This window comes from Talpa europaea (assembly GCF_964194135.1).
Source record: "Talpa europaea genome assembly, chromosome: 8".
Classification (NCBI taxonomy): Eukaryota; Metazoa; Chordata; class Mammalia; order Eulipotyphla; family Talpidae; genus Talpa; species Talpa europaea.
In genome coordinates this window covers 74,654,844-74,667,579 of record NC_140075.1, presented here as the reverse complement: position 1 = coordinate 74,667,579, position 12,736 = coordinate 74,654,844, and the positions used below count along the sequence as shown (strand labels likewise).

Sequence of the window (12,736 nt, the reverse complement as noted above, 5' to 3'; positions counted from 1 at the left end):
ACCAGCTTGCAACTACGGTGACTTGGAAGAACTTCTGAGCCTTCCAGAAAAATAATTTAAAATTACTGTGATGAAAAAACTGATGGAAGTCATTAAGGGAAATAACGCTCAGAAGAATGAAATTGAGTCCCTAAAGAGGGAAGTAAAGGAAATGCAGGAGATCAAAGAATTAATGGAGGAACTAAAGAACTCTGGGAAAAGAAATGAAAGCAGAATAGATGAAATGGAAGAACGAATAAGTACTCTTGAAGACACAGAAATAAAAAGAACCAAAACAGAAAAGGAAAAAGAAGTACGAAGGAAAAAGACTGAAAAAAGACTTCGGGAACTATCTGACTCCATGAGGAAAGGAAATGTAAGAGTTATAAGAATCCCAGAAAGAGAGGAGAGAGATATAGGAACAGAGAAAATATTCAAGGAAATAATTGAAGAGAACGTCCCAAACGTGAAAGAGCTGAAAATTGATATACAAGAAGCAAGAAGAACACCAAACTTCCAAGACGAAAGGAAAAATACAGCAAGACACATAATAGTAAAGCTCCCAAGAATCCAGGACAAGGAAAAAATAATGACGCTGACAAGAGGGAAGAAACAGATAACATTCAAAGGAAAACCAATCAGACTAACATCAGACTTCTCCGAAGAAACACTACGGGCAAGGAGAAAGTGGAAGGACATAGTCAACAGACTCCAAGTAAACAGATGCCAACCAAGAATATTCTATCCCGCAAAGCTCTCCATCCTCTATGAAGAAAGAATAAGGACCTTCCCAGACAAACAGAAACTCTGGAATTTCATTACGACTAAACCCCCGCTCCAAAAAATACTACAAGGAGTCCTAAAGCCAGAACCTCAGAGGACGAATAACAATGAAAGAAGGCCAAAAAAAAAAGTTATTAAAAGAATAAATAAATAAATCAAGGGAAAGACAAACACAATGGCAAATACAGATGCTAACATATCAATATTAACTCTAAATGTAAATGGACTAAACGCTTCAATAAAAGACACAGAGTCGCAGGCTGGATTAAGAAATAAAACCCAACCTTTTGCTGTCTCCAGGAAACACATTTAGCTACAAAAGATAAAAATAGACTCAAAGTTAAAGGATGGAAAACAATCCTACAAGCAAATGGACCAAAAAAGAAAGCAGGAACAGCTATACTTATATCAGATAAAACAGATTTCAATCTCAAATAGGTAAAAAGAGACCCCAATGGTCACTACATTATGATGAAGGGGACAATACTTCAAGAAGAAATAACACTCATTAACATATATTCACCAAATGAAGGAGCACCAAAATATATCAGACAACTATTATCATCTTTGAAAACAGACATCAGAGAAAACACATACGTAGTGGGAGACTTCAACACACCACTATCAACAATGGATAGATCGAGACAAAAAATAAGTAAAGACACTAAAGTTCTAAATAAGGATCTAGAATGCTTGGGCTTAACAGACATCTATAGAACACTAAACCCAAAAATATCTAAGTACACATTTTTCTCAAGCGCACACGGATCATTCTCCAGGATCGATCACATACTGGGACCCAAGACAAACATCAACAGATACACCAAGATTGAAATCATACCAACCATCTTTTCTGACCATGAAGGCATCAAACTAGAAATAAACCATAAAAAGAAGGCAAGGAAATCTCCTACCTCATGGAGATTGAAACCACACTACTGGAAGACCACTGGACTAATGAGGAGATCAAAGAAGAAATTAAAAAATTCTATGAATTGAATGACAAGAAAGACACCAATTTCCTAAATGTATGGGATGCAGCAAAAGCAGTAATAAGAGGAAACTATATAGCAATAGAGGCTCACATCAAGAAACAAGAAAGAGGGCCTTCACTGGTGGCACAGCAGTTGAGCGCTGGGCTGCAAAGCTGCGCACAGCCTCAGCAGCATCGGTTTGATCCCCAGCCGCCAGGCGAGGGTCCCACGAGGCGTGCAGACCTCTCCTGCCGCCTGCTGCTCCCCTCAGCAGTGTACTTCATCACTCTGCCTCTTCTGCTCTCCACTCTGGCTCTGGTGAATTCTCTCACCCTCCCACGCTTCTGACTGTACCCAGTGCTTGTATGAATAAATAAATAAATCTTTAAAAATAAATAAATAAATAATAAATAATTCTTAAAAAAAAAAAAAAAGAGAGAGAGAAACAAGAAAGAACTCAAAGAAGCAACCTAATCTCGAAGCTCAAAGATCTAGAAAAACAACACCAAAAAAACCCCAAAACCAGTAGAAGAAAAGAAATAATAAAAACCAAAGCAGAAATAAATGAAATTGAAACTAAAAAAACAATCCAAAAGATCAATGAAACCAAGAGCTGGTTCTTCAAAAAAAATCAATAAAATAGACAAACCCCTAGCCAGGCTCACAAAGGAAAAAAGGGAGAAAGCACAAATAAACAGGATAATAAATGAAAAAGGAGAAATCACAATGGACACAGAAGAAATCAAAAGAATAATCAGAAACTACTATGAACAGTTTATGGAAACAAGTTCAACAAACTAGAGGAGATGGACAAATACCTACAACTATACAATCACCCAAAGCTAGATAAAGAAGAAATAGAACACCTAAATTACAGACCAATTACAGCAGCGAAATTGAAATGGTAATCAAATACCTTCCCAAAAACAAAAGCCCAGGACCTGATGGATTTACAAATGAATTCTACCAAACATTCAGAAACAAATTAGTGCCTATCCTTCACAAACTCTTCCAAAAAATTGAGAAGGAAGGGATAATACCAAACACGTTCTATGAAGCCAACATTACACTAATGCCAAAACCAAACAAGGACAACACAAAAAAAGAGAACTACAGGCCAATCTCCCTAATGAACACTGATGGAAAAATCCTCAATAAAATTTTAGCTATCAGAATCCAACAATGTATCCATAAGATAATTCATCACAACCAAGTAGGATTCATTCCAGGGACACAAGGATGGTTCAACATCCGAAAATCAATCAACATTATCCAACACATCAACAAAAAGAAATATAAAAACCATATGATAATATCAATAGATGCTGAGAAAGCTTTCGACAAAGTGCAACACCCATTCATGATAAAAGCCCTTGAAATTCTTGGGATATAAGGAACATACCTCAACATCATAAAGGCCATATATGACAAGCCAACAGCCAGGATCATTCTCAATGGCGAAAAGCTGAAAGCATTCCCATTAAGATCTGGGACAAGACAAGGATGTCCACTCTCACCACTGCTTTTCAATATAATACTGGAAGTCCTAGCCAGAGCAATAAGACAAGAGAAAGACATACAAGGAATCCAAATAGGAAAAGAAGAAGTCAAACTATCACTATTTGCAGATGATATGATAATATACATAGAGAACCCCAAAAACTCCACAGAAAAACTATTTCAACTCATCAATCAGTTCAGTAAAGTGGCAGGATACAAAATCAACACGCAAAAATCAGTAGCTTTCCTATACACCAACAATAAATCTGAAGAAATAAAAAAAAATCCCTTTTATTATCGAAACAAAAAAAATCAAATACTTGGGAATAAATCTAACAAAAGAGGTAAAGGACCTATACAAAGAAAACTATAAAACACTGTTAAAAGAAATAGAAGAAGACACAAAGAAATGGAAAGACATCCCCTGCTCATGGATTGGAAGAATAAACATTATTAAAATGGCCATCCTATCAAAAGCAATATACAGATTCAATGCTATTCCAATCAAAATTTCAATGTCATTCTTCAAAGAAATAGAACAATTATTGATGAAATTCATATGGAATCACCAAAAACCCCGAATAGCCAAAGCTCTCCTGAAAAAAAAAGAAGGGAATGGAGGCATCACACTCCCAGACTTCAAACTATACTACAAAGCCATAATCATCAAAACTGCATGGTATTGGAACAAGAACAGACATAAAAAGTCCTGGGCTTTTGTTTTTGGGAAGGTTTCAATTATTTTGATATTTTGTTGTATCAAAAAGTAAGGGAATACTTAAAAAGGAATTGAATAGAAAATCCAGAAATAAACCCACAGATTTATGGTCAACTAATCTTTGACAAAGGAGCAAAGAAATGCATTGGAGCAAAGAAAGTTTGTTCAATAAATGCTGCTGGGAAAACTGGGTCGCTACATGCGAAAGAATGAAGCTTGACTACTACCTCACACCATGCACAAAAACCAACTCAAAATGGATTAAAGAACTAGACATAAGACCTGAAACCATAAAATATATAGAAGGAAATATAGGCGAAACACTATGTGATTTGCACATCAAAGACATCTTTACAGACACATCACCCAAAGCAGTGATAGTGAAGACAAAGATAAACAGCTGGGACTACATCCAATTAAAGAGCTTCTGCACAGTAAAAGACACAATAACAAAAACAAAGAGAAACCCCACCAACTGGGAGACCATTTTTGCACACAACACTAATGATAAAGGACTGATCACAAAAATCTACAAAGAGCTTATGAGACTCAACAAAAACAAAGAAAATAATCCAGTCAAAAAATGGGTAGAAGAGCTAAAAAGAAATTTCTCTGAAGAGGAAATGCAAATGGCCAACAGGCATATGAAAAAATGTTCAGCATCACTTGTAACCAGGGAAATGCAAATCAAAACTACAATGAGATACCATCTTACACCAGTGAGAATGGCACATATTAAGAAAACTAGGAACAACAAATGTTGGCGAGGTTGTGGAGAAAAAGGAACTCTCCCGCACTGTTGGTGGGAGTGCAAACTGATCCAACCACTATGGAGAGCAGTGTGCAGATTTCTTGACCTCCTAAACATAGAGCTTCCGTATGATCCAGCAATTCCACTCCTAGGTATTTACCCAAAGGACACAGAAACATCAATTCCAAAGAGCACCTGCACCCCCATGTTTATAGCAGTACTATTTACAATAGCTAAGCTTGGGGAACAACCCAAATGCCCAAAAATAGATGACTGGATCAAGAAGATGTGGTACATATACACCATGGAATTACTCAGCATTCAAAAAAGATAAACACATGCAATTTGCAGCAACATGGATGGCGCTGGAAGGGATCATGCTCAGTGAAATAAGCCAGAAAGAAAAAGAAAAATACCGGATGGTCTCACTCATAGCAGGAATCTAGAAAACTTAAATAAGGGACCAGGAAAAAGAATAACTATAAGAAAGAAAATATCAAAATCAACAAACAACTTTGAACCAGAGACTCTCTATGGGGGGTGGGGGGCGGGAAAAGGAGGGCTTGGGGTCAAAATAAGGGGGTTTTAATTGTATGGGGAATATAAAAATAAAATTTAAATTAAAAAAATTAAATTAAAAAAACATATAAATAAAACCAAAATTTTTGTCTAGTAAATTTCTATTTCATGCAATAATAAAATACAGCAAGAGTTCTCAATTAAGATAACTAACTAAATATGAGACCTGATGCTGATATATGTTTATCTATGCTACAATCCACGTTCCCAAGGCAGCATGGAAACATTAAACACGGCCTTTTATTTGAGAACCTTGGGCTCTACAGAAACAATTCACAGCCACATACAAAATCTCAAGAGAAGTATACCACCTGTCTAGTGACTATAATCCTGCATCAAAATAGAAATACCAATTCAGAGAAATCAGAATGCTTATTTAGTTACCTGCCCTTGATAAGAATGTACGGTTCTTTCCAATTCTTCTTCAAGATCTTTGGCACGCTTTCTATAAGGAACAAATAATCATCCTATTATTAATGTACACTAAGAAATGATAAAACACACAATCGCTACTGAAAATATTAAAATATTAAAACATAGCATGCTGTGCTAGGTTTACATGGAAAAAAAATACTAACTCCAGAATTCCACAAGTTAATCACCTTTAAGAAATTATTAAGTGTATTTTTTGCTCATTATAAATTTTAACATTAAACTTTACAAGTTTAATTAATTAGTCAAAATCTGCATTGTCAGTTCTTCATACAGTTTTTCTAAGGCACTAATTTACCATTGCTCATGAAGGCCTTTTTTCTTAATAAGTATAAAGTAATTTAACATGGAGACTCAAACACCAGAACTGTATGAATTTTAGAACTACCACTAGCATGGGTTTGCCTAAACCAAAGGTCAGTGGAAAGACTGATATGGAACATTTTTTCATTTTTATTTTTTTTATTTTTTTAAATTTTTTACATCATTGTTCATTTTTAAACAAAGTTTGCTTCCCCCACCCCCTCAGGCGTAGTCCCCATAGTTTCCTTCACCAATGCACCCGTGCACTACTACCTCAGTCCACTGTTCTCCCCCCTCCCTCCCTCTGTCTTCATTTTTATTTTTAAGCAGCTCTCTTGGAAGACTTATTACTCAGATATCTCCAATCTTAATATAATTCTTAAGAATTAACAATCTGTGTGAAATAAAATGTTAATACATTTATAAATAAAGTCTAACAAGACAGTTCCTTCTTTTGCATAAAACTTGTTTATCTCTTCCTAATATAAAATGAAATATCCCAAAAAAAAAAATACTGAGTAGCTCAATTATTTGGGATACAGGTGAATCTTGCCCCTCCTTTTCTACAGGTTTTCTATTATTTTCACGGTAAAAACTAGACAGTCTTAGAAACACTTCTTTAGAACTTTAACTGTGGCTCACTTCGTTTTGTGGCACACTTTTTCATTTACTGGTACTCTACACATTTTTTCCCAATTGAACCAAAGGGATAAAGATCTTGAAATTAATGGGTAGTCAAAAATTACCTGACATTAACAATGTGAAAAATTTTAAATAACAAGAGAGATAACATATTTTTCCGCTTGCATCTTTCTGTGTAACAGTAGTAAGATATCTAAATGAAATACAATGAAACAAAAATATGCTGCTTTGTTTTGGGGAAGTGGTTATTTTTTCTGGTATTGGGTTTTTTGATACCCTCCCCACCTCAGTACCTATAGGTTTCCAGTTCTTCAGCTGCATAGGTGATTTTTTCATCTGCTTTGGAAAGTTTCTCCTCTTTCTCTAATCGGTAATTTTCTTCTACTGTAAGTTTCCTTAAAACAAAAAGTTTTATTTCTTTTACTTTATGTCATAAAATAATCAATTATATATCACAACTGGTACTTCCCATAGACAACCAGAATACCGTAAAACATCACATGCACAGAAAAAGTACCTGTGTAAATATACATGGTGTAGAACTTAATGTTACAGCTCATTATAAGACATCTTGTCTAGTACAGTACTACTAATAAAGAGGTTTCATGAGTTTTCAATGAAACTACATCTAACTAAAAAGCTTCTGCATAGCAAAAGAAATGCATCAAAATGAAAAGACATCCTACTGAAGTTATCCGTACATTATGTCTGACAAGCAGTTAATATCAAAGAAATCATAAAACTCAACTATAAAAAACCTAGCTAAAAAAATGGGCAGAGGATCTAAATAAATACATCTCCAAAGACATATAGATGGGCACTAAGCACATGGAAGGATGTTCATTATCTCATTATTAGAAAAGGGCAAATCAAAACAATAATGGTATCACCTCATACCTGTGAGAATGGCTATTATCCAAAAGACAATTAACAACAATTGTTGGAGAGGATGCGGAAAGAAGGGAACCCTTATACGCTATTGGTAGGAATGTAAATTAGTGAGACCATTATGGAAAGTAGGGTGGAAATTCCTCAAAAAATTGAAAATAGAAATTCCATTACAGTTATCCCTCTTCTGATTATTTACCCCCAAAAAAATTCAAAAATGCTAACTCAAAGAGATACATGTACCACCATGTTTATTGCAGCACTATATTATAGTCAAGAACTAGAAATTACCTAAGTGCTCATCAACTGACAAATGGGTGAAGATTATGTAGTATATATACACAATGGGACACTAGTCAGTTATAAAACAGATGAAATTCTGCAACAACATGGATGTATGTAAAGGGAATTATGCTTAGTGAAACAAGTCAGAAAGAAAAAGACACTGTGATTTCACTCATACGTGTTATATAGAGAAAACAAATAGATAAATTAAATAAAACAAAAATGAACTTTGAACTATAAGACCAGTATGTGGTTACCTAAAGGGAAGGGGGAAAGGAGGTTGGTAAATTAGAGAAAAGGAGATAAAGGAATGCTGAAGGTTAAATCTGACCTTAATATAGTATGTACACATGTTGATTCTTAATAAAGAATACCTAAAAGTCATACAAAATATTATAATGCACTGTTACTTCAATTTAAAAAAAACTAAGAATTTATCATAATATATCAAAGATAAAGATTAAAAGCTATTATGACTATATGTTATTCACCAAGCAACCTTATAAAAAATTTACATTTATTAGATAATAAGTCACCAACCAATGAAACTTTTCAATAATTTGTAAATCAGTTTTTCAATTATTAAAAAGTGATTAGGCTTCCAAGCCAGTCACAAAAATATAACAATAATAATGAACCCAAAGTAAACTAGAACTCCATCAAGTTCTTTTAATAACAATAGCTAACCTACCACGTCATAGCATGTGCCAGAAACCGTCCTTGGTTAAATTTTTTAATCTATTAATTACCACAACAACTCTACACAAAGAATATTATTTACAAAAAGGAAAACAATGCACAGATAAACTAAAAATTGGACCATAGAGTTATCAAGGAATGACGCCACTATACCATATTAGCCAAGTTGTTTCAAATGCTATTGTTAATAACACTGGTCCCAAAGAAATACCAATTGAATACTATAACAAAATATACATCTTACTTTACATATTTAAAGCAAAAAATCAAGCTTCTATGCTATACTTTTTAGGCCTCTCTAAAATTAAATTTGGGGGCCTCTATGGTGGCTCAAGGGGTTAAAATGCAACCGGTGAAGCTATCTGAGCCACCACAGCACAAGTTCAATCTCCAGCCAGGGAGCTACCCACATGGGGCAGCAGACCTCTCCTGACTAGCCCACTGCTCGCCTCAGCAGTGTATTTCAGTCAATCTGCCTGTTCTGTTCCCCACTCTGTCTCTGGTGAATCCTCTCACCCCCCACACTTCTGGCCTGTACCCCAGCTCGTGTATGCATAAATAAATCAATCTTTTAAAAAAAATAATAAATTAAATTTGGAAAAGTATAGTATAATATCAGGCGTATAAAATATCAAATCAACATCTAGAAAATAACTCAAACTATCTGTATGCAGGCAAGAATTCTGATTTAACATCTTACTAATACTAGCAATCCTCTATATTTCACTCTGGAGAACAAGCACTGGCATAATTCACTGAATTTGAATAGCAAATGCTTTCATTTAAATCTAAGAATGGGACATATAATAGTTGAGGAATTTAAAACATTTCGAATTGATGAATAAAATCACAATGTGAACAACACACACACAGCTAAAATTACACTCAGCTTTCCATCCTTGCTATGAATAGTCAGAGAGGACAACTTTTTTAGGGGGGACTTTTAAATATTATTAATGAAAATTCTATAATCAGTAATTTATTTTTATTCTTTTACTCAGAAGATATACCTTTCAAAAGAACACCTTTTGGGGCCTCACTAGTGGCGCAGGGGGTTAAAGTCTCAGCGCTATCAAGCCAGGCACTGTGACATGAGTTCAATCCCCAGCCAGGGAGCTAACCCACATGGCGCAGCAGACCTCTCCTGTCTCGCCCGCTGCTACCCTCAGCAGTGTACTTCAGTGCACCGTGTTCTGCTCCCCACTCTTTCTCTGGTGAATCCTCTCACCACCCCCTCACCCCCTTCACCTCTGGCCTGCACCCCAGTTCTTGTATGCATAAATAAAAATCTTTTTTAAAAAAAGTATACCTTTAATCGCAAATAATTCCTTTTATGTCCAAATATTACTCATATCTTTAATTCTAATCTAAAAAGAAGGTTTATTTCAAGGTTTACTGCCAGTGGCTCTCTGTAGCTTTTCCACTAAGTCAAGTTTATTTCTCTTTCATACCCTGAGCTATCCCAAGAGACCCGAAAGTTGATGACAAATAGCAAAGTTTTAAATTTTGCATTGAATCCAAATTATGATTGAAATATAAAGCTTTGCAGTAAATGACTTACTCAATCACCTAGCATCCTGATGTATGAACAAAGTGTTAATATTTTCTACCACTTTCAAATACATACAACAGAATTTCATTATGCCTGCTAAATTATGTTCTATTGTCACTATAAAAACTAAATTAGAAAATACTTAAACACTGCTCCCAAGGGAACATGAATTTTGGTCACAGCATTTTCGTCAACCAAGCAATACATAACCTAATTTCATGTGCTTCTGTTTTGAATATGCCTTAATGTGTATTACTCATTTTTTAATAATGAACTCACAATTAACATTTTAATGCATGTCTGAACAAAACAGCAAATATATTTTCTCTGTAAGACACAATCTTCTTATACTTAGAAACACTAGACTATACTTCAGTACCACAAGGGGGCCATTATAAACAGCTAAATCACTAGGAAAAAAGCATACAAATGAGGCCTCCCTGGTGGCACAAGGGTCTAAGTCTCAGCGCTATCACCAACCACTACAATGAGTTTGATCCCAGCCAGGGAGCTAACCTACATGGCACAGTAGACCTCTCCTGTCTCACCCGCTGCTCCCCTCAGCATGGTATTTCAGTAGATCTACCTGTTCTGCTCCCTACTCTGTCTCTGGTGAATCCTTTTACCACCTCTCCTCTGGCCTACATCCCAGTCCTTGTATGCATAAATAAATAAAAATAAATCTTTAGCAGCACTCCCTCTGCCCATCTGTGACTATGCAGGTGCCCTCTTTTCACCAACTCTCTCCCTCTGCAGGGCAGCAGCCTTCCTCCAGGCCCATGACCTGTCAAGGCTGCCCACCAACAACCATGCAGGCCTCTCTTAGCAAACCTGTCCCTTCTGGGGCAGCTCTTCCTGTCTGCTTGTGTCCATGCAAGTGTCTTTTACTGTTTTATGCCTTCCCTAATAAACCTGCCCTTTCAATATAAAAATAAATAAATGAATCTTTAAAATTAAAAAACGCATAAAAATGTGGCACTTAATATACTACAGAAAGGATATTTGTTTACAAAGTGAAAGTGTTCAAACAAGACAGCGTTGCCTTGCTGTACCTCAACTGAGAATGTATGCCACAACTTGGGCAATTCAAAATTTTTGTGTGCAGATCTTCAAGTGACCACTAAAGTTCCTTGAGTGTTAATTGTGGGGTTACAAATGAATTTTCACAAGTAAGCAAATTCAAAATACAGAATCTCCAAGTAACAAGGACTAACTACAATAACTTTCATTAAGTTTTTAAAGGGACTTGAAAGTCTGTACATTTGTCCCTTTTATGATAAATAAAAATATGTGCAATGGTATTTGGGAATCTCAAGTCTCCAAATAGGTATCTTGAAAGTATCTTCTGTGTACCTAGTCATTTAGGCATCAGTATACACATAATCTTTCACTCTGATATATAAAGGTACTAAGCATATTTATTCATATATCCAACAGATATTTACTTAATAGCTACCATGTAAGGATGCAGAAAAAAATAAACTCAGTTTCTCATGGAGTTTACATTTAATATTGGGAAGATTTTTTTAAATGACAATCATCTACAGAAAATAAGGGAGGGCCTCCCCTGGTGGCGCAGCGGTTAAGCACTGGGCTGCGAAGCTGCCCGCAGCCTCTGCAGCGCCGGTTCGATCCCCGGCCACCAATGAGGGTCCCACATGGCACACAGACCTCTCCTGCCACGCCCGCTGCTCCTCTCAGCAGTGTACTTTGGTCCTTCTGCCTGTTCTGTTCCCCGCTCTGGCTCTGGTGAATTCTCTCACCATCCCACAATTCTGACTGTACCCAGTGCTTGTACAAATAAATAAATAAATCTTCAAAAAAAAAAAAAAAGAAAAGAAGGGATACAAAGGAAAACAAAGCAAGAAAAGGGGATAAGGAGTAGCAGCTATTATTTTAGCTAGGGTAGCCAAGGATTTTTTGAGGCAACATTTGATTCAAGACCCAAATGAAATGAAAGACTGAATATTATAAAAGGAAAACCATTTCAAGTGAAAGGATAAAGTGCAAGTCCCTGATGTACAGATATGCTTGACATGCTAAATAAACATCCTCAAAAAAGCCATTGTGATTAGTGAGGTAAAAAGAAAATTAATAAACTAAAGAGGTAGCCAGAGATCATCCCTTGTAGGCCATGATAAAAATGTAGGTTTAAATTAGGAATGTGATATGAACATACTTTGAGGTTCGAAACAAGAAACCAATACCCATAATCTAATTTGTTCAAGGGTCATACTGTTAAAAACAGACAGCAAGTCATTAAGAGTGAAAAGAGACCACTGGAGAGCTACTGTAATAAGCCAGGTACTAACTGATGATGGCTCAGATCTAAGTAGCAGTACAGAAAGTAGCGAAAAGTAGTCAGATTCAGGAGATGGGAAAGCTGACAGAATATTGGCTAGAAAACAGAGAATTCAAAATGGTTTGACCAGTTGGCCTAAGCAGTTATGCAAATGACAATGCCATTCACTAAGCCAATTACATGGGGGAAAGTAATGTTTTATTACACACTTTACTAGATGTTCACCCAGATGCCCTGAAGTATTAGGAAGTGTAATTTGCAAAAAAATTTACAATTAGAAGTTAAAGAGAATGTGAATATTTGGAAATTCCAGTATCATTTATAACATTTTCCTCCTTATGAAAATGGT

The 12,736-nt window shown here is 35.7% G+C and overlaps 1 protein-coding gene across 1 annotated transcript in view; it reads right to left on the bottom strand.

Annotated features, from left to right (window-relative positions):
• MIA2 (MIA SH3 domain ER export factor 2) overlaps nucleotides 1-12,736 on the bottom strand; it is a gene marked incomplete at its 5' end in the record, with an annotated part of 86,479 nt that overhangs the window by 22,811 nt on the left and 50,932 nt on the right. Inside the window, 2 exons of the mRNA XM_084240512.1 lie at nucleotides 5,669-5,729; nucleotides 6,955-7,056. Of these exons, the coding sequence (XP_084096638.1) occupies nucleotides 5,669-5,729; nucleotides 6,955-7,056 (163 nt within the window). The remainder of the gene's footprint in view (nucleotides 1-5,668; nucleotides 5,730-6,954; nucleotides 7,057-12,736) is intronic.